A 22,722-nucleotide genomic window follows, 5' to 3' on the forward strand; every position below is an offset into this window, starting at 1 on the left:
ATTGTCATGGAATGAGGTGATGATACTTAGTAGCTTTGGTGTACATCCGATCTTTGCTAGTATTCTGAAGAGACCACGTCTGCTGACAAGGTCAAAGGCTTTGGTGAGATCTATGAAAGCAACGCAGAGGGGCATCTGTTGTTCGCGACATTTCTCCTGTCGCTGGCCAAGGGAGAACAGCATGTCAATAGTGGATCTCTCTGCTCAAAAGCCACACTGTGCCTCAGGGTAGACACACTCAGCCAGCTTCTGGAGTCTGTTTAAAACGACTCGAGTGAAGACTTTCCCCACTGTGCTGAGCAGGGAGATTCCACGGTAGCTGTTGCAGTCACCACGGTCACCCTTGTTCTCATAGAAGGTGATGATATTGGCATCACGCATGTCCTGTGGTACTGCTCCCTCATCCCAGCACAGGCAAAGCAGTTCATGGACAGCTGAGAGTATAGCAGTCTTGGCACTCAATTATTTCAGGGGTAATGCCATCCTTTCCAGGGGCTTTTCCACTAGCTGGAGAATCAATGGCATCACTGAGTTCTGATGTTGTTGGCTGTTCGTCCAGCTCATCCGTGACCGGCAAAGACTGGTCTGCACTGAGGGCGGTATCAGTGACAACATTTTCCCTGGAGTACAGTTCTAGGTAGTGCTCCACCCAGTGGTCCATTTGCTTGCGTTGGTCAGTGATCGTGTCCCCTGATTTAGACTTGAGGGGGCGATCTTCTTGATGGTTGGCCCAAAAGCGCTCTCAATGCCATCATACATTCCTCTGATGTTTCTGGTGTCGGAGGCCAGCTGAATACGACTGCATAGGTGTTGCCAGTAGTCATTTGCACAGCGCCTGGCTGTTCTTTGTGCAGCGCTTCTGGCTACTTTAAGTGCTACTGATGTTAACTCGCTGGGGGCTTTCTTGCAGTTCAACAGTGCAATGTGCTTAGCGGCTATAACAGGTTCCAGCTCTTCAACGTGAGATTGAAACCAGTCTGCATTCTGCTTTTCACGTTTGCCAAAGGTGGTCATTGCTGAGTCATAGTTGACGTCTCTGACGTGGGCCCACTTGGTCTCTGCATCCCCTGCAGGAGTGTTTTGGAAGGCTTTTTCAAGTGAATTTAGAAACTTATGTGACAGCTGTGGATAAGAAATTCTGCTAGAGTTGATGCACGGGCGACCTTTCTGCTTGGAGTGATGTAGCTTCTTTGGTTTGAGGCTAACTTTGCTGCACACCAGGGAGTGGTCGGTGTCGCAGTCCGCACTGTGGAAGCTGCGTGTGATTTGGACACCGTTTATAGAGGCTCGCCTTGTGACAATGAGGTCCAGCTGTTGCTAATGACGTGATCTTGGGTGCCTCCATGAAACCTGGTGACAGGGTTTAGTATGAAAGAACGAGTTAGTGATGCAGAGGTTGTGATAGGTACACAACTCCAGCAGTCTCTGTCCATTCTCATTCATCCTTCCAATGCCATAGTGGCCAAGGCAGGAGGGCCATGAGTCATGGCCGGCCCCAACCCTGGCGTTAAAGTCCCCCAGCAGGAACAAATGTTCGGTATTAGGAATGCTACTAATGATATTATGGAGTTCCTTGTAGAACTGGTCTTTAACTTCAGGTGGGGAGCAGAGTTTTGGAGCACAGATGCTGTGTAGGTGTACTAGACCAGAGGCGGTGAGCAGTTGGACGGACAGTATGCATTCCGAGCCATTTGAAGGTGGCTTGGAGTATGATAATAACCACACTTTCTGCCTTCAGATCATTGACTCCTTTACGGTGGGGGATTTTCACCTTGTGCGCAGGGCCCTCACGGGGTATGTATTCAGCCCCTGGTGGGATGGATCGCTGGACGCTGACGACGTCCCGGAATGAATAGCCCGGGAGGCGGTGCAAAGGGCCCTAGCTACCACAAGGAGCAAAGTCATCAAGCAATCATGAGCGGCAGGGTACAGGTGAACCTAGCCAAAGAAGTGGCTAGGAGATTGGAGGACTCGGCCAGCAATAGAGCCAAAGTGGCAAGAATGCAGTATAACCGGTGCGAAGTGGGAAGGATCGCTGCTGCCGTCGCGTCCATTGTGGTCCTGGTAGTCAGTCTGCTGCCGTCGCGTCCATTGTGGTCCTGGTAGTCAGTCTCTGTATTTGTTTCTACCAAAGGCGGATGATATCCCAAGCAGATGGTAATGCTGGCCAACAAAGGATACACCCTGGTGTCCCATGCCCTCGGAGCCCCTCTCCCAGGGAATATGAAACGCGTGAATATTTATGAAGATTACACTATATAACAGGATCGAATTTCCAGGCCCAGTCCAGGTCAATAGGACTTTGGTGAAGCCGTAAGAGAACAGTAGACTAGGAGATCCAAAACCCGCTGAACTCCAGTAGGATCCCTGGAGCAATTGGTGAGTGGAGGATGTTGGGAGTGTCCCGCCTGGGTCAGGTGGTGTGCCTGACCAGGGGTCCAAAAGGAGGGACTGAAATGGGACCAGTAGGACACTATTAGAAGATTATTTAGCATTAGGATACGTTAACAGGAAGATGGAAGCACTGTAATTGTGGGGAACCAGGGCACGATTGGATGCATGGCAATGATTATGGGAAGCTGTAGAACTCAGAAGTCGAATTGCCTTTCCATCTGTGTAAATATGGTGTCCTTAAGATAAGACTGCGACTGCAGGGGAAGAGACAACAGGGGGGATGATTAGTGAGACAATACACTTCAGTTTATTGATGAAGCTGCAGCTTTGGAATGTGTCGGGGGTAGTGTGGACAAATGAGTAAGGGTTATTGTATTCTATAAATTTGTACTACAGACTCCGTTTCATTGAGAAGCCTCTGGATGTTTCGCCAGACATTACTCCCTTGCACCGGTCTCTCTTGCCACCCCCCCTCCCCCTCTCTCTGACCACCCCCCTCCCTCGCTCGCCCTCTCTCCCCCCCCCCTCCCTCGCTCACCCTCTCTCCCCCCCCTCCCTCGCTCACCCTCTCTCCCCCCCCCTCCCTCGCTCGCCCTCTCTCCCCCCCCCTCCCTCGCTCCCCCTCTCTCCCCCCCCCTCCCTCGCTCGCCCTCTCTCCCCCCCCCCTCGCTCCCCCTCTCTCCCCCCCCCTCGCTCCCCCTCTCTCGCTCCCCCCCTCGCTCCCCCTCTCTCGCTCCCCCTCTCTCCCCACCCCCTCGCTCCCCCTCTCTCCCCACCCCCTCCCTCCCCCTCTCTCCCCCTCCCCCTCTCCCGCTCCCCCTCGCTCCCCCTCTCTTCCCCCCCCCTCGCTCCCCCCCCTCTCTCCCCCCCCCTCGCTCCCCCTCTCTCCCCCTCTCTCCCCCCCCCTCGCTCCCCCTCTCTCCCCCCCCCCTCGCTCCCCCTCTCTCCCCCCCCCCTCGCTCCCCCTCTCCTCGCTCCCCCTCTCTCTCCCTCTCCTCGCTCCCCCCCTCTCCTCGCTCCCCCTCTCTCCCCACCCCTCGCTCCCTCTCCTCCCCTCGCTCCCCCTCTCTCCCCCCCCCCCTCGCTCCCCCTCTCTCCCCCCCTCTCCCCCCCCCTCTCTCCCCTCGCTCCCCCTCTCTCCCCCCCCCCTCGCTCCCCCTCTCTCCCCACCCCCCCCGCTCCCCCTCTCTCCCCCCCCCCTCGCTCCCCCTCTCTCCCCCTCGCTCCCCCCCCCCCTCCCCCTCTCTCCCCCCCCACCCCGCTCCCCCTCTCTTCCCCCCCCCCCTCGCTCCCCCCCCCTCTCCCCCCCCCCCTCGCTCCCCCTCCCCCTCGCTCCCCCTCCCCTCCCCCCCCTCCCCTCGCTCCCCCCCCCCTCGCTCCCCCCCCCCTCGCTCCCCCTCCCCTCGCTCCCCCTCCCCTCGCTCCCCCTCCCCTCGCTCCCCCTCCCCTCGCTCCCCCCCCCTCGCTCCCCCTCCCCTCGCTCCCCCTCCCCTCGCTCCCCCCCCCCTCTCCCCCCCCTCGCTCCCCCTCCCCTCGCTCCCCCCCCCCCTCCCCCCCCTCGCTCCCCCTCCCTCGCTCCCCCCCCCTCTCGCTCCCCCTCTCGCTCCCCCTCTCTCCCCCCCCCTTCGCTCCCCCTCTCTCCCCCCCCCCTCGCTCCCCCCCCCCTCGCTCCCCCTCTCTCCCCCCCCCCCTCGCTCCCCCTCTCTCCCCACCCCTCGCTCCCTCTCCTCCCCTCGCTCCCTCTCCTCCCCTCGCTCCCTCTCCTCCCCTCGCTCCCTCTCCTCCCCTCGCTCCCTCTCTCCCCTCGCTCCCTCTCTCCCCTCGCTCCCTCTCTCCCCCCCCTTCCCTCTCTCCCCCTCGCTCCCCCCCTTTCTCCCCCTCGCTCCCCCCCTTTCCCTCGCTCCCTCGACTCCCCCCCCTTTCCCTCGCTCCCTCGACTCCCCCCCCTTTCCCTCGCTCCCTCGACTCCCCCCCCTTTCCCTCGCTCCCTCTACTCCCCCCCCTTTCCCTCGCTCCCTCTACTCCCCCCCCTTTCCCTCGCTCCCTCTACTCCCCCCCCTTTCCCTCGCTCCCTCTACTCCCCCCCCTTTCCCTCGCTCCCTCTACTCCCCCCCCTTTCCCTCGCTCCCTCTACTCCCCCCCCTTTCCCTCGCTCCCTCTACTCCCCCCCCTTTCCCTCGCTCCCTCTACTCCCCCCCCTTTCCCTCGCTCCCTCTACTCCCCCCCCTTTCCCTCGCTCCCTCTACTCCCCCCCCTTTCCCTCGCTCCCTCTACTCCCCCCCCTTTCCCTCGCTCCCTCTACTCCCCCCCCTTTCCCTCGCTCCCTCTACTCCCCCCCCTTTCCCTCGCTCCCTCTACTCCCCCCCCTTTCCCTCGCTCCCTCTACTCCCCCCCCTTTCCCTCGCTCCCTCTACTCCCCCCCCTTTCCCTCGCTCCCTCTACTCCCCCCCCTTTCCCTCGCTCCCTCTACTCCCCCCCCTTTCCCTCGCTCCCTCTACTCCCCCCCCTTTCCCTCGCTCCCTCTACTCCCCCCCCTTTCCCTCGCTCCCTCTACTCCCCCCCCTTTCCCTCGCTCCCTCTACTCCCCCCCCTTTCCCTCGCTCCCTCTACTCCCCCCCCTTTCCCTCGCTCCCTCTACTCCCCCCCCTTTCCCTCGCTCCCTCTACTCCCCCCCCTTTCCCTCGCTCCCTCTACTCCCCCCCCTTTCCCTCGCTCCCTCTACTCCCCCCCCTTTCCCTCGCTCCCTCTACTCCCCCCCTTTCCCTCGCTCCCTCTACTCCCCCCCCTTTCCCTCGCTCCCTCTACTCCCCCCCCTTTCCCTCGCTCCCTCTACTCCCCCCCCTTTCCCTCGCTCCCTCTACTCCCCCCCCTTTCCCTCGCTCCCTCTACTCCCCCCCCTTTCCCTCGCTCCCTCTACTCCCCCCCCTTCCTCTACTCCCCCCCTTTCCCTCGCTCCCTCTACTCCCCCCCCTTTCCCTCGCTCCCTCTACTCCCCCCCCCTTTCCCTCGCTCCCTCTACTCCCCCCCCCTTTCCCTCGCTCCCTCTACTCCCCCCCCCTTTCCCTCGCTCCCTCTACTCCCCCCCCTTTCCCTCGCTCCCTCTACTCCCCCCCCTTTCCCTCGCTCCCTCTACTCCCCCCCCTTTCCCTCGCTCCCTCTACTCCCCCCCCCTTTCCCTCGCTCCCTCTACTCCCCCCCTTTCCCTCGCTCCCTCTACTCCCCCCCCTTCCTCTACTCCCCCCCCTTTCCCTCGCTCCCTCTACTCCCCCCCCTTTCCCTCGCTCCCTCTACTCCCCCCCCTTTCCCTCGCTCCCTCTACTCCCCCCCCTTTCCCTCGCTCCCTCTACTCCCCCCCCTTTCCCTCGCTCCCTCTACTCCCCCCCCTTTCCCTCGCTCCCTCTACTCCCCCCCATTTCCCTCGCTTCCTCTCTCCACCCCCCTCCCCTCGCTCCCTCTCTCCCCCTCCCCCAAGGTCTGCAACAGTTCAAGAAGGCAGCTCACCATCACCGTCTCAAGGGCAATTAGGGATGGGCAATAAATGCTGGCCTAGTCAGCGATGTCCACATCCTGTGAAAAAATAAAAAATAATTCCTTGCAGGTCATAGAAGGCAATCACATCTGTGAAGGAGCCCACATGGTGACATTGCTTTATATGGTATAGTGTTCATATCCTTACTAAACAATGCATTTGCCAACGTATATTGTGAATACACCACAGGACATTCACTCATGTATGAAATAAGTTGTTTCCCCTTAGTAAACAAAGAACCCTGTTGCATTGTGTTCACAAGTACCAGATACTACTTGTCAACAGTGTTGGTGACAATTTAAAGCAAAGATGCAATTTCCATATGGTATTAGAGGATACAAAAATCAACTGTTCCAAACACTTCATTTTTTAAATGGTTATATGATTAGTTATTGGGTATGCCAGTTCTACAACAGCAAAGACCATAACTTCAAGCAGTGATTTCCTCAAGAACTGCCATCACAAACCAACCAGAGGACACATAGGAACTGATAGCTGGAGTGGGATCAGAACAAGGTTTGTTACCCTCACCATTCGTGACCAGTGCCAAATTTAGAAAATTTCCTTATTTGTACTCTGAATACAATTTGTAATTTTCCTCTGTCCAACAATCCCAATACTAAAGAAACAATTTCTATTTTTTTAATACTACCTGTCAGTACCCAGAAATTTTATCCATCAATTAAGCAGAGCCATACAGAACAGTAATGGCCTAAGTTTGATCCTTGCTTTGTGCCAAGTTAGAAAGGAGGCCATTCAACCCATCATATCCCCACTGGCAGCTGATGTACAAAATTGTAGGTAGGTTTGCTATAATGCCGCCACAGTTAAATATTCAGCTGACACTAACCATCAAGGTTACACGTGAATAATGCCAACTCCAGACGTACCAGAGGTTAACCAGCACATTCAGAGCCAATGGTCTCTCTGAAAGTTCTTGCATAGTCTGCGTACAAGTCAGGCCCTCGAAGTTACCACACGTTTGTGGTCATGCAAAAAATATTTTAAAGGGACTGTGCACTTAAACAATCACCCATGCACTCCAAAAAATATATTAGCAGGTACGTTGCTCTGAACCGTTCTATACAAGGACTCAAATATTTGGGAAAGGGGGGTGGGGGGAGGGTAAGAGAAACTGGCAAGGGAAAGAAAATTAACTTCTAAAAAAAAATTGGGGAACTGGGTGGAACAATGACCTCTGGGAACAGATTTCAAATAGAGACAGACAAATAGGATGGAAGTCTCCTCTGTAAGCTGGCTATAAGGGTCCAGTTTGTAATAGGCTGCACAGCATCAACCCAGTTACAAGTGGCCATAGCTTCACAAAGCACAATTAAGTGACAAGTCTCCTCAAGAGAGGCCATATCATGGCTAATGTGGGAAATGGAAATAGATGTTGCAGAATAGCAGTCTGTAGTGCTCTTTTGGTGTTGGAGCTAAAGCACCCTGTTGAAGTAGAATAATTGGAGCTTAATTCTGCATTAGGCTCACCTGGAAATGATTAATGAAGGCACTGGGTGCCTGAAATGGGAAGAACTGATGTTCCTCAACTTGATGTGCACACAAATAAAATAAGCACTGGTCAGAGTAAAACAGCAATTCAGAGTTTTTTTTTTAATTAAAAAAGTGTGCCACTAATGAGTATCTCATCAATTTGAAGAGCTGGAATGAAAGGGAACCTAGCCGATAGTAACTGGTTGGAACGCATGGTAGATCAAACAGCAGGCCAGTGGTGGAAGATAATTAAATACATATTGGAGAAAGTATAGATTAAATAGTTAATAGGATTACAAATAGAAGTTACTATGCCGAGATGATGTACATCCCTGAAAGTAAGAAGTAACAAAGGCACTAACAATAAACTGACAAAAAAATTTGGAAATGAGAAATATGTTGAAGAACAGGTGTGTGGCTAATATTGCACCTATACTCAAAAAAAAAGGGAAAGGATAGGCCAGGCCAATTCATCTTACCTTGGTTGTGCATAAACATCTGGAGTCCCAATGCAGAATGAAATTACTGATCTGTTAGAAAGGCATGGGCTAATCGGGTACTGTCAGCATAGATTATTGAGACACAGATCATGATTTTAGTTTTGTTGAAATTATTGAGGAAACCACAGAATGTGTAGATAAATAGAATACAAAGGATGTTGTATTTTCTGAAGGCATTCAATATAGCATCACATGAAGACTTATGAAAATTAAGTTGTGTGATAGTGAAGTGTAGCCACAAGACTAAAGAATAACTGGGACAGAAGGAAAAGAATTAGGGCAAGTAACTGTTTCTTGCATTAGGGGGATGTGAGTAGCACCTCAGGGATCTGTACTGGACCATTTTTATTTACCATTTATGTAAATGATTTGGACATAGACAATTGATACCAATCTTAAAGAGAATACCAATTAGGGGATGGCAAACCATGAAGAACAACGCAGGAAGACAGACAGGTTACCAGATAGGTGCCAGATACAGTGCAAGGCCGAGAAATCTGAAGCATTTTGGAAAAAACAACGGAAGAAAGTTTACCGGAAACAGTAAGGCTTCTAACAGCGGAGAAAAAGTAAGTTCTGAGTGCCAATATATACATTAAAAGTAAAGGTGCAGGTAAAAAAGGCTTTAAAAAAAAAGCAAATTAATTCAAAACTTTATATTTAAGAACAATGAATATAAAGTAATGAGCTCATGAATTTGCACAAGTTATTTGTTCGACCATAGTTGAAATGTTGCATTTCTGGTAGGTATGGTAACATGTTATTAGATGAGTAATCCAGAGCCCTGGATTCTAATGATCAGGTGAAACAATCCACAACATCTGGAAACTTTAAATTAAGCTGGTTAAACACAAACCAGGAATAAAAAGCTAGTATCAGTAATGGTGACCATGAAACTACCAGGTTGTCGTAAAAATCCATCTGGTTCACTAACGTCCATTAGGGAAGGAAATCTGCCATCCTGACATGGTCTGGCATATACATGACTCCAGACCCACAGCAATGTGGCTGACTCATAACAGCCCTTGGAAATGGCCGAGCAAGCCACCCAGTTGTACAAAAAAGCTTAAGAATAAAATCAGACACATCACTCAACCTGGGCCTTGGATTCAGGTATGACAATGGCACACCCAGCCCATTTGACCCTGCAAGGTCCTCCTCACTAACATCTGGGGACTTGTGCCAAAATTGGGAGAGCTGCCCCACAGACTAGTCAAGCAACAGCCTGAAACAGTCGTACTCAGAGGATCATACCTTTCAGCCAATGTCCCAGACTCCTCCAACACCATCCCTGAGTATGTCATGTCCCACCAGCAGGACAGACCTACCACAACTGGTAGCATAGTGGTATACGGTCAGGAGGAAATAGCCCTGGGAATCTTCCATATTGATTCTAGACCTCAAAGTCTCACGGTATTAGGTCAAACATGGGCAAGGAAACCTCCTGCCGATTACCACCTACCGCCCTCCTGCAGCTGATGAATTAGTACTCTTCCATGTCGAACACCAACAGGAAGAAGCAGGGACGGTAGCACGGGCATAAAATGCAATCTGGGTCGGAAACTTCAATGTCCATCACCAGGAGTGGCTTAATAGCACCACTACTGATTGAGCTGGCTAAGTCCTGAAGTTCTTAGCTGCCAGATTGAGCCTGTGGCAGGTGGTGACAGAACTAACAAGAAAAACTTACTTGACCTCATCCTCGCCAATCTAGCTGTCCACAACAGTATTGGTAGGCATGACCACCACACAGTCCTTGTGGAGACAAAGTTCTGTCTTCACAATAAGGACACCCTCCATCGAGTTGTGTGGCACTACCACCATGCTAAACGGAATAGATTAAGAGCAAATCTAGCTGCTCAAAACTGGGCTATGAGGTGCTCTGGGCCGTCATCAGCAGCAGAACTATATTCCACCACAATCTGTAACTGTCTGGCCCAGCATACCCATCACTCTGCCATTACCATCAAGCCAGATGATCAACTCGAATTCAATTGCGAGTGTAAAAGAGCATGCCAGGAGCAGCATTAGGCACACCTAAAAATGAGGTGCCAACCTGGTGAAGTTACAACATAGAATTTTTACACATGCTAAGCAGTGAAAGCAGTATGCTATAGAAAGAGCTAACTGATCCAACGTCTAACAGATCAGATCAAAGCTCAGTAGTCCTGCCACATCCAGTTGTGAAAAGTGCTGAACGTTAAATGATTAATAGGAGGGAGAGGCTCAATGAGCTTCCCCATCCTAAATAATGCTGGAACTCTACAAGTCAGTGCAAAAGACAAGGCTGACATATTTGCAATAATCTACGGTCACAGGTGCTGAGCGGAAAATCGAGCTCCGTCTCCTCCTGAGGTCCCCAACACCCCAGAAGCTAATCTTCAGCCATTTTGATTCATTCCAAGTGATATTAAGAACCAGCTGAGCACACTGGATACAGCAAAGGCTATGGGCCCCGACAACATCCCGCTTGAAAATTTATGCTCCAGAACTAGCCGCACCCCCTAGTCAAGTTGTTCCAGTATAGCTACGATGCTGGCATTTACCCAGCAAAGTGGAAAATTGCTCAGGTATGTCCTGTTCACAAAAAGCAGGACAAAGCTAATCCGGCCAATTACCTCCCCATAGTACTGGGCCCTCTGCTTTTTGTGGTGTATATTAACGATTTAGATGTTGGAAGTTTGCAGACGACACGAAGCTTGAACATGTGGTAGCTAGCGAGAAGGATAGCTGTAGGAAGATATTGATGGTCTGGTCGGAAGGGCAGAAAAGTGGCAAATGGAATTCAACTTAGAGAAGTGTGAGGTGATGCATCTGGGGAGGTCAAACAAGGCAAAGGAATACACCAGTAAAGGGAAAATACTGAGAAGTGTAGAGCAAGTAAGGGACCTTGGAGTGAATGTCACAGATCCCTGAAGGTAGCAGGACAGGTCGATAAGCTGGTTAGGAAGGCAAATGGAATCCTTTCCTTTATTAGCCGAGGTAGAGAATACAAGAGCAGGGAGGTTATGCTGGAACTGTATAACTCGTTGGTTAGGCCACAACTTGAGTACTGTGTGCAGTTCTGGATACCTCATTACAGGAAGGATGTAAGTGCACTAGAAAGGGTACAGAGGAAATTTACGAGGATGTTGCCAGGACTGGAAAAATGCAGCTGCGAGGAAAGATTGGATAGGCTGGGGTTGTTCTCGCTGGAACAGAGAAGGCTGAGGGGAAATCTGACTGAAATGTACAAAATTTTGAGAGGCCTGGATAGAATGGAGGTGAAGGGTCTATTCAGGTGAAGGGTCTCATCAGTGATGAGGGGGCATAGGGAGAACTTGCAAACTCCGCACAGGCAGTACCCAGAACCGAACCCGGGTCGCTGGAGCTGTGAGGCTACAGTGCTAACTGTTGCGCCACTGTGCCGCCCAGTCCTTGGTGTACAGGGCACAATTTCAAGTCTGCAGATGATACAAAGCTTGGAAGCATTGTGAACTGTGAGGAGGACAGTGTAGAACTTCAAAAGGACATAGACAAGTTGGCTGAATGGGCAAATAGGTGGCAGATGAAGTTCAATGTGGAGAAATGTGAAGTGATACATTTTGGGAGGAAGAACATGGAGAGACAATATAAAACAAAGGGTACAATTCTGAAGGGGGTGCAGGAGCAGATGGACATGGGTGTATATGTGCACAGGCTACATTTACTGAGAACGCAACCACTAGGTGGTGCAGTACTTGCATTTGTACGTCATGCATTGAAACGTCACTGTCTGCGATGTTTTGGCAGCTGTCAGTAAAGATGGCACTGTTCAAAAACAAATGAAACTCAAAACCCCAGTGGCTGCGAACACCGCTTCCATCCCACCCATAACACTACCCCGCTCTCGTGCTTCTCTTCGCCGCTGCCTCCCACGCCTGTTTGCTCACTTCCTACCTCACCTCTTCTCCTCCCTGTCCCCCCCTTGGCCACTCGCTGCTTCTCCCCCACTCGCCTCACCGCTTCCTCCCCTCTGTTCTGTTTCCCGCTCCTGCTCCCCACTCCCTCTCCCGCTCGTAGTCTCCCTCCCCTCCCTATCTTGTCACTCTCTCTCTCCCCCACTTTCTCAGTGCAGGGAAGAGAGACAGTGATTGCGGAAGGGAGTGGGGAGCCGAGGGGGGAGAAGTGGCAAGGCAGGGAGCGAGTGGCCGACAAGTCGGGCGGGGGAGGGTGAAGCGGGGAGCAAGTGGCGAGCAGACCTTGCAGTACGGGATGATGTTTCCGCATGCATGCGCAAATTAGTCCTGCCAAGCCAGGTGCTTACGTAGGCTGCGCATGCACAGCACCATACTGGCAGTAAGAGTCCATTCTGTGAATGTGCAAAGCTGGGAGCACTCTGATGACGTCAGCGCTGGACTACGTTTTCAGGAGTCACTTTGATGTGCATAAATCATTGAAGGTGGCAGGACAGATTGAGAGAGTGGTTAATAAAGCAAACAGCATCCTGGGCTTTATTAATAGGAGCATATAGTGTTCAAAAGCAAGGAGAATTAATCGTGCAAATAGATGTAAACAGGTATGATATAGTTGGGATTGTGGAGACATGGCTGCAAGGTGACCAGGGATGGGAAATGAACATCCAGGGATATTCAGTAATTAGGAAGGACAGACAAAAAGCAAAAGGCAGTGGAGTTGCATTGCTGGTTAAAGAGGAGATTAACGCAATAGTGAGGAAAGATATTAGCTCTGACGATGTGGAATCTCTATGGGTAGAGATGAGAAACACTAAGGGGCAAAAAACGTTAGTGGGGGTCATATATAGACCCCCAAACTGTAGTGGTGATGTTGGGAATGGCATTAAACAGGAAATTACAGATGCATGCAATAAAGGAACATCTGTAATTATGGGTGACTTTAATCTGCATATAGATTGAGCAAATCAAATTAGTCACAATACCGTAGAGGAGGAATTCTTGGAATGTATATGGGATGGTTTTCTGGACCAATATGTTGAGGAACCAACTATAGAACAGGCCATCCTAGACTGGGTATTGTGTAATGAGGGAGGAATAATTGACAATCTAGTGGTGCGAGACCCCTTGGGGACGAGTGACCATAACAGGATGGAATTCTTCATCAAGATGGAGAGAGACGTAGTTGATTTTGAGACAAGGGTCCTGAATCTTAAAGGAAACTACGAAGGTATGAGGCGCGAGTTGGCCATGATGGATTGGGAAACATTACTTAAAGGGATGACGGTGGGATAGGCAATGGCAAACATTTAAAGAGCGCATGGATGAACTGCAACAATTGTTTACCCCTGTCTGGCGCAAAAGTAAAACGGGAAAGGTAGCTAAACCATGGTTTACAAGGGAAATTAGAGATAGCATTCGATCCTAGGAAGAGGTATATAAATTTGCCAGGAAAAACAACAGACCTGAGGATTGGGAGCAGTTTAGAATTCAGCAAAGGAGGACCAAGAGATTGATTAAGAAGGGGAAAATAGAGTACGAGAGTAAGCTTGCGGGGAACATAAAAACTGACCGAAAAAGTTTCTATAGGTATGTGAAGAGAAAAAGATTGGTGAAGACAAATGTAGGTCGCTTACAGTCAGAAACAGGGGAATTTATTATGGGAAATAAAGAAATGGCTGACCAACTAAATGCATACTTTGGTTCTGTCTTCACAAAGGAGGACAAAAATATCATACCAGAAATGTTGGGGAACACAGGGCTTAATGAGAAAGAGGAATTGAAAGAAATCAGTATTAGCAGAGAAATGGCGTTGGGGAAATTGATGGGATTGGAGGCCGATAAATCTCCAGGGCCTGATGGTATGCATCCCAGAGTAATTAAGGAAGTGGCCCTAGAAATAGTGGATGCATTGGTGGTCATCTTCCAAGATTCTATAGACTCTGGAACAGTTCCTCCAGATTGGAGGGTAGATAATGTAACCCCACTATTTAAAAAGGGAGGTAGAGAGAAAGCAGGGAATTATAGACCAGTCAGCCTGACGTCGGTAGTGGGGAAAATTCTAGAGTCCATTATCAAAGATTTTATAGCAGAGCACTTAGAGAACAGTGGTAGAATCGGAGTCAGCATGGATTTACGAAAGGGAATTCATGCTTGATAAATCTACTAGAATTCTTCGAGGATATAACTAGTAGAGTTGATGAGGGGGAGCCAGTGAATGTGGTTTATTTGGACTTTCAGAAGGCTTTCGACAAAGTCACACATAAGAGATTAGCATGTAAAATTAAAGCGCATGAGATTGGGGGTACTGTATTGCGATGAATAGAAAATTGGTTGGTGGACAGGAAACAAAGTAGGGATAAATGGGTCTTTTTCAGAATGGCAGGCAGTGACTAGTGGGGTACCGCAGGGATCGGTGCTAGGACCCCAGCTATTCACAATATACATTAATGATTTAGATGAGGGAACTAAATGTAATATCTCCAAATTTGCAGATGACACAAAACTGGGTGGGAAGGTGAGTTGTGAGGAGGATGCAGAGAGGCTTCAGGGTGATTTGGACAAGTTGAGTGAGTGGGCTAATGCATGGCAGATGCAGTGTAAGTGGATAAATGTGAGGTTATCCACTTTGGTAGCAAAAACAGAAAGGCAGATTATTATCTGAACGGCTATAAACTGAGAGGGGGGAATATGCAGCGAGACCTGGGTGTTCTCGTACACCAGTCGCTGAAGGCAAGCATGCAGGTGCAACAGGCGGTAAAAAAGGCAAATGGTATGTTGACCTTCATAGTGACAGCATTCGAGTACAGGAGCAGGGATGTCTTGCTGCAATTATACAGGGTGTTGGTGAGGTCACACCTGGAATAGTGTGTGCAGTTTTGGTCTCCTTATCTGAGGAAGGATGTTCTTGCTATAGAGGGAGTGCAGCAAAGGTTTACCAGACTGATTCCTAGGATGGTAGGACTGACGTATGAGGAGAGATTGAGTCGGTTAGGATTATATTCGCTGGAGTTCAGAAGAGTGAGGGGGGATCTCATAGAAACCAATAAAATTCTAGCAGGACTTGACAGAGTAGATGCAGGAAGGATGTTCCCGATAGTGGGGAAGTCCTGAATCAGGGGTCATAGTCTAAGGATACGGGGTAAACCTTTCAGGACTGAGATGAGGAGAAATTTCTTCACCCAGAGAGTGGTGAGCCTCTGGAATTTGCTACCACAGAAAGCAGTTGAGGCCAAAACATTGTATGTTTTCAGGAAGGAGTTAGATATAGTTCTTGGGTCTAAAGGGATCAAAGGGTATGGGGCAAAAGCCAGAACAGGCTACTGAGTTGGATGATCAGCCATGATCATAATGAATGGCGGAGCAGGCTCGAAGGACTGAATCGCATACTCCTGCATACCGTTGAACTTGTATAAGACACTAGTTCGGCCTCAGCTGCAGTATTGAGTCCAGTGCTGGGCACTGCACTTTAGGAAGGATGTGAAGGCATTCGGGAGGGTGCAGAAAAGATTCATGAGAATGATTCCAGGGATGAGGAACTTCAGTTATGAAGATAGGTTGGAGACATTGGCACTGTTTTCCTTGAAGAGAAGGCTGAGAGGAGATTTGAAAGAGGTATTCAAAATCATGAGGGGTCTGGACAGAGTAGATAGGGGAAAAAATTTTCCCACTTGTGAAAGGATCGAGAATGAGAGGGCACCGTTTTAAAGTAATTGGTAAAAGCAGAAGCAGCGTGAGGAATAACAAACGCAGCATGTGTTTAAGGTCTGGATGCACTACCTGAGTGTGTGGTGGAGGCAGGTTCAACCGAAGCATTCAAAAGGGAATTAGACAGTTATCTGAAAAGGAAGACTGTGCAGGGTTATGGGGAGAAGGCAGGGAGTGGCACTCGGTGAAATGCTCATTAGTAGAGCTGGTGCAGACACGATGGGCTGAATGGCCTCCTTCTGCACTCTAACGATTCTGTGTGCTGCCCAGTCTGAGTTGGAGTAATTCAGGAGTTCACTCACGAACAGATTTTAAATTTTAAGTGCTAGTAATCTGCACATGCAGAGGGTCACACCAGCATTTATTTTCATGCCAATCTGACAACTGGAATCAGCACTGGTCAAAGATGAATCAAAAACCTGTCGATGGGTTCTTAATTATTTTTATGAATTAATTGTCATTGAGCAGGTAATGAATTAATACAAATAATCCATCTCCTCCCACCCCCACAAATCAAATTTCCCACTTTGTTTTAACAGACCATATAAGTACTTTGATGACCCTTTGAAACAAACCAGCTTTTTGTGTTTGAAATTAAATAACTTATTTATCTATCAGTAATATTAATACATTTCTATTTATATTTAATTTATATATTATATTTTTATGATGACCTATAAAACCTATATGCTCTGCACAGTTACGGTTATCTCATTTCGTGCAGTTGAAAACTGGATGGGATTTCAATTCCGCAGACTAATCCAGTTCAGAATTAATGTACATAATGCACTAAAGTAATGTTTACTAAAAACTGTTAAAAAAATATTAACTGTATTCTGAACGTAATAAATACATTTCATTACAAAACAAACTTAACTCTCCATAATAGAATTTTCCACCATACCATGTTTGGGAGCATACGCCCTTAAATTTAAGCCTTTGCATACAGCAACAAACACAATGACTCCAGCCCGCTTACAGCTCTCGCAATTCCCATATTATCATATTAAAAATAAAACATGGTTACATAGTGCAACTGTAACGGATTCCGCTTCGAGGGGGATAAGTAGAAATATTAGATGGCTTTATATTCAAGTTTGTCAGTACAACTTACCAAACACAGTTAGAGCCATTATTTCTGGAAATCTGGTTCTTTCCTTTCGAGACTGCTCAATGTCCAGTCACTGATTCACACGCGCCAATGCCAGTCACCAGCCCATACGCGTCTTCAGAACACTTTCAATCCTTTCCTCTATAAACATGAAAAAAATGAGCCATAAATTATCTATTTGAGACGACATCTCCTAACTTGCTAAGTAGCTAAAAAAGAGATTTTAGTCTGATTAAAGACTAAAATGAAAAAGACCACATGAATAAAACGGGACAAGTACGTGGGCTTTTATGCAAAACCATTTTCTAAAAAATACTGTTTCAAAGAGCAAATATTGTAAGTAAACTGTGTACCCTGAACCCCCGAACAAATGAATACTGTAAAATTACAAGTGCTCTGGATCACACTTCATCATCCAAACCGCCATTTTACCTCAGCACATGACCATCGTCTCCCACTGGTGCAGCCCGTCAATGCGGTAACCATGGCGACCTGTGTCCGCGCTGCCCTCGCGGGAGCCGAGCTCACCACAAACCATCTCCATCCATTGCTGCGCTGGGATCGGCAGTGCCTGTGCATCAAATATTTTAGATGTTATTTATTCCTGAGACATCACGAGGCAGCACTCTCTCCCCCAAAGCCTTTATTTCAGCACTGGAGATGCATTTTTTCCTAATATTTTAGAGGCATGGACAGACGATAAACCCCATACAAACGGGCCTCGAAAATATGGAGATCTTCCACCCCGTCCCCTTTTCGAAGGTAACATCCTCAGTTCTGAACAATTAATCGCATTTTCAATGTCCTGCCCTGGGTTGCTGCTATATTTTGCACCGAATGGAGTAAAACATCGTTATCAACCCAAAGCTTTGATTCGTATCCCGGCACTAATTTGATTACAATTTAATACAAGTTACTCTTCCCCCGCCTTGCTAAATCTTCACCCTCATAAAATATTCCTCAAGTTGGAGGCTCTGAGTATGCCACTAAAAAGAAAACAACAACTTCTTCGATTTTGTATTCGAGTGCAGCCACGTCCCTTCAGACTTGAATATAAGTACCAGCACCAGCGCTGGTTGGAGAAATGTTACCATAATGCCAGAGATGGTTGGGTACAGGGAGGAATAACAGGCAAAATGGGAGTATAGACATAGAGCTGAAGGAGGCTGCAGAGGTAAGGAGAAATGAGTCTAGGTAGGGATTTATAAACAAGTTTGAAGATTTTGCACTGAGCACTGATGAATGGGGGTCAGCAAGGGTAGAGGCAATAAATGAGTGGAAGTGTGTAGAACAGAGTGCCAATGGAGTTCTCAATCATTTGGAGGTTGTGTAGAGTTGAGTTCAGGGGGCTGGCATCAAAAGCTTTGGAAAAGTCAATTCTGAATGTGCGGCAATAGAGAGACAGGTGATACTTTCCAGGTAGTAGCAAGTGGTCTTAATGATAGACTAAATGTGAGATTTAAAGCAAAATTCAGCATCTAGCAAGACACTCAGTTTGTGCACAGCTGGACTGTGATTGAGAAAGGACATAGAAACAAGCAATAAACTGCAGAATTTCTGTTGGAGGGTTAGCAGGATGTCTTGGATCTTGGCAATGAGCTTCAGCAATTCTTCCCTGTCCATGACTTGACTTCAAACAGGCAAATCGGATAGCGGAGCAACAGTTGTGAAATCAAACATGGTGGTGAGGAGGTAAAGCGAAGAACCATTGTTACATATAGGAAAGGTGAAACGATGGTCTTCCCAAAATGGAATTTTAAACGGTTGGAATATACTGACAAGCATACAATGTGAAACTTCCAATTGCATCTCACCTGCAAACCTTGAATATTACCTCGCATGGTAAGCATAAGCCTTTGCCTCCGGGCTCATTTCTTTCACCAGGAGTCCTCCCCCGAACAGCAGACCCATTCATTTGCCTGCAGTCATCTGCCTCCACCTGGACCCCTCCCTCTGGCCTCTTACCCGCTCTTGATCCTTTCATTGAGAACTGTCGATGTGACATCGGCTGTCTCACTCACTCTAACCTGTCTTCCTCCGAACTGGCTGCACTCCATTCTATCAGATCTAACTCCAACATTGTGATCAAACCTGCTGACAAGAGTGGTGCTGATGTTGTCTGGTGTACCGACCTCTACCTTGCAGAAGCTGAGTGTCAACTCTCAAGACACTTAATCCTGCCTCCCCCTGGACCATGACCCCAACACCGAACATGAAGGCACTATCTCCAGGACTGTCACTGACCTCATCTCCTCTGGAGATCTTCCCTCTACAGCTTCCAACCTCACAGTCCCGAAGCCCTGGACAGCCCATTTCTACCTCCTTCCAAAAATCCACAAACAGGACTGATCTGGTAGACCAATCGTTTTAGCCTGTCCCTGCCCCACTGAACTTATTTCTTCCTACCTTGACTCTATCTTTTCTTCCCGGTGCAGTCTCTTCCCACCTACATCCATGACTCTTCTGACACCCTATGTCATTTCGACAATTTCCAGTTTCCTGGCCCTAACCGCCTCCTCTTCACTATGGACTAAAGGCTTGCTCAGGTCTGTAAAAAAATCCAGACCCAAGCCTGACCCTCTTCCATTTTTTCCCGCGCCTGACCCAACCATCAGTTATCTTACCTTCCATTTTTCATTTTGTTGCTAATCTGCATAAGCTTAAAATAACTGTTACAAAACCACCTTTCTAGTCCAAAAATTATATTAATATTGGAGCCACTTACCTGTGATAGAGCATGTCCGACCCAAGCCGGAATGCCGGACCTGGAAGTGCAACCCAACCCGACCCAAACGCGACACATGCTGTCGGGTCCCGTCAGGTTTGGGTTAGGTAGCATGCCTTTACTATGGACTTCCATCCCCCACCAGATGATCTGAGTGCTGTCCGCTTTATCCTTGAACAGAGGCCCAACCGGTCCCATCCACCACCACCCTCCTCCACCTGGCTGAACTTGTTCTCACATTAAACAACTTCTCCTTCATCTCCACTCACTTCCTTCAAATAAAAGATGTTGCTATGGGTATCCACATGGGTCCTAGTTATGGCCTGTCTTTCCAGCATTTCCTATTTTTATCCCACCCTTTTAAAATGCATCTCAAACCTCACCCCTTCAATAGTGGTTAACTTTATGAAGAAGGGGTACTCAGCACTCAGAACCTTTTGTAACCTTAGATGCCATCCTTTGTGGTCAATTTTCTCTTTGTGCAAGTTAAATTAAGGTTGTATTTTGGAACTTAAGTGCTTCCAGACGATGATCAAGCTTTCTTGCATGCTACACAATTTTCTTGCATTAATTTGTATTATCACAAGTTGTCACACCAGGAAGTTAAGTTTAATGAGCATAACCAATCTGAGGGGGCAATTTTATGGGGCCTGCACGAGTAGGTTTCGTGGTGGAAGGGATGACCTAATTAGGTGGGAGATGAGATATCAATTTCCCAACAGCTTGTTCAAATTTAGAGATTAAGTGAGCAGTGTTTTTGTGGCGGGTCGGGCCCATTCCGTCCTCTGGCAGGTTTCAACTTTTAATACATTAGCATACCATGAATACTCGTTACCTTATAATTAATTGAAATTAAGTCCTACCTGCCAGATTCAGACAGCGGCGCATGGGAATCTCGTGGCACTCGGTTCACATCTGTTTAAAGGCGGCGTGCACCAGTCAGCTTTATGCAGTTGTATCTGAGGTCAGTGGTTTTCTTGACTCTTCGGCACAGGGGAAGGCAACATTGGAATGGATGTTTGGCTCCAGGCTCGGGACCAGCAAGGGTGAATTGTAGTTGGGGGGGGGTGCAGTTTGAGAGGGTGAGGGTCAGGTGCCCAGAGGTGTGGAGGAGGGAAGACAGGGAGGGCAGAGGGTGGGGTTCAGGTGCAAAGGGGGGAAGCCAGGGTAAGTAGAAGGTGGGGTTCGGGTGCTTGAAGGTGTGGAGGAGGGAAGCCAAAGGGTGGGGTTTGGGTGCCTGGAGGTGCGGAGGAGGGAAGCCAGGGAAGGCAGATGGTGGGGTTCGGGTGCCTGGAGGAGGGAAGGGCCTAGAGTTCTAGGTGTGGAGTCACTGGTGGTGGTACGGGGCAAGGCATGGTGGTTGGAGCAGATAATGAAGGTGAGGTGCATGATGGACCTCAATGGAGGGATCACTATTGTCAACATTGGGGTCCTGTGGGGCAAACCCTGGGTGCTGGCTGGTGGAGGAAACAGTCACAGTTACAGTGGGCAGTTTGATTGGTCACAGTCACAGGATGGCAGGTCCAGAGTCATGGTTGGGCATGGGATTGGACGACTACATTAAGGTTGATGGATGGAGAATTTAAGGTGAGAGTGGGCAGATGGGGGACAGGTGTAGGCACTGTGGGGGGAGACATGGCATGTTGATGTCGATAATTACATGGTCCAGTGTAATGGGGGGAGGTTCAAGGGTCACAGAGGAAAGGTGTAAGGTAATGCTAGGAGGGTCAAGGGTTTGGGGGGCAAGCTGGAAGGTGGCAGGAAGAGGGTGGAAGGTGCAGGATCTTGCCTTGAATTGGATGCGCACCATTTTGCAAAATGAGACGATAAATCACTTGGGCATGCCAGGAGTGCAGATCGAAGGGGGAGGAGGCCAGTGTTGGGTGGGTGGAGCTGCTGCTGTGGACAATGGGAGGCACATAGAACCTATCTGCTTATAAGTTCAATGCTTGAACATCATGATCAAATAAGTTTTCATTTCAATGTCTGTCTCATTCAAGGCATTATAAAGCTGCAATGACATTGGTCTCATACACCCAATATTTTTGCAACCTCGGGAGCAAGAGGAGAGGCTGCGACAGAGGAGGGCTCTTGCCACTCAGTGGCTGAGCCGCAATGCCAGCAGCAGGCAGTACAAGAGGAGGTGGATTCTCAGAATGATGCTATCCAGAGAAGGCATCATAGAAGACGGGCACTGGTGTATCAATGCGTCCTCAGGACAAGGGCTAACTACTTTCAGAGGCAATGCCAGAAACGTCTGCGGATGTTACGTGAAATGGTCACTGAGATTTGTGGGATTGTTCAGCAAGACTTGCAACCACGTGGCTTTGGTGGGAAGCCCATGCCAGTTGCCTTCAAGGTGACTGCAGCACTCAACTTTTTCACAAGCGGTGCTTTTCAGGCTCAACGGACAACATATGTAGCATCTCACAGCCTACCATTCACAGGTGCATAAAGGAGGTGACCAATGCCCTATTCCATCATGCCAGTGATTTCATCTATTTCTCAGTAGACAAGGACAGCCAAGCAGCTAGGTCATCGGCCTTCGGCTCCGTCGCTCATTTCCCTAGAGTGCAAAAGGTGATTGGTTGCACTCATGTGGCCATTCAACTTCTCTGGGACCAGCCAGCTGCATTTGTGAATCGCAAAGTCTTTCACTCTGAATGTTCAACTGGTTTGCGACCACAGCAAAAAATCATGCAGGCCTGTGCTTGTTTCCCAGGGAGTTGTCACAACGCATACATTTTGGAAACTCAAAACTCCCGGAAATTTTTGAGGCACCAGCCCAGATTGACAGCTGGATCCTGGGTGACAAGGGTTACCCCCTTCTGACATGGTTGATGACACCAGTAAGGCATTCCCAGAGCACAGCAGAGGAGCAGTACAATGAAGCTCATGCCTCTACCAGAGCCATCATCAAACATATGATTGGCTTGCTGAAAGTGTGCTTCTGCTGCCTTGACCAGTCTGGAGGGGCTCTGCAGTACGCACCAACGAGGGTCTCACAAATAGTCGTAATCTGCTGTGCACTGCACAACCTGGCAGTGCAATGCAGACATATTTTGCAGCAGGAGAAACACCACTCTTCCTCAGATGAGGATGATCTGGATGAGCCTGAGGAGGAGGCCATGACTGTGAATGAGCCTTTAATGGAAGCCAGGGCCAGGGAGAGATGTACACAGAATACCATGGACAAATTTGTATTCACATGTTTTGGCCAAGAGTGAGGCACCTACATGATTATTGTTCCAACACCAGAACTCCATTGCCTTCCTGGGATGTTGACCTATCCCTGCCAGCCTCTCTAGTCCTCCAAACTCAAAACAGGC

General features: G+C 49.0%; 1 protein-coding gene across 1 annotated transcript in view; it reads right to left on the bottom strand.

The window, feature by feature from the left end:
* chn1 (chimerin 1) overlaps window positions 1-17,094 on the bottom strand; it is a 248,469-nt gene extending 231,375 nt beyond the window's left edge. Inside the window, exons 1-2 of the mRNA XM_068035449.1 lie at window positions 17,022-17,094; window positions 16,672-16,809 (exon numbers count right to left, since the gene is read on the bottom strand). Of these exons, the coding sequence (XP_067891550.1) occupies window positions 16,672-16,690 (19 nt within the window). The 5' untranslated portion in view covers window positions 16,691-16,809; window positions 17,022-17,094. The remainder of the gene's footprint in view (window positions 1-16,671; window positions 16,810-17,021) is intronic.
* Window positions 17,095-22,722: the final 5,628 nt, after the last annotated feature.

The sequence above is a fragment of the Heterodontus francisci genome, chromosome 7 (assembly GCF_036365525.1).
Source record: "Heterodontus francisci isolate sHetFra1 chromosome 7, sHetFra1.hap1, whole genome shotgun sequence".
NCBI lineage: Eukaryota > Metazoa > Chordata > Chondrichthyes > Heterodontiformes > Heterodontidae > Heterodontus > Heterodontus francisci.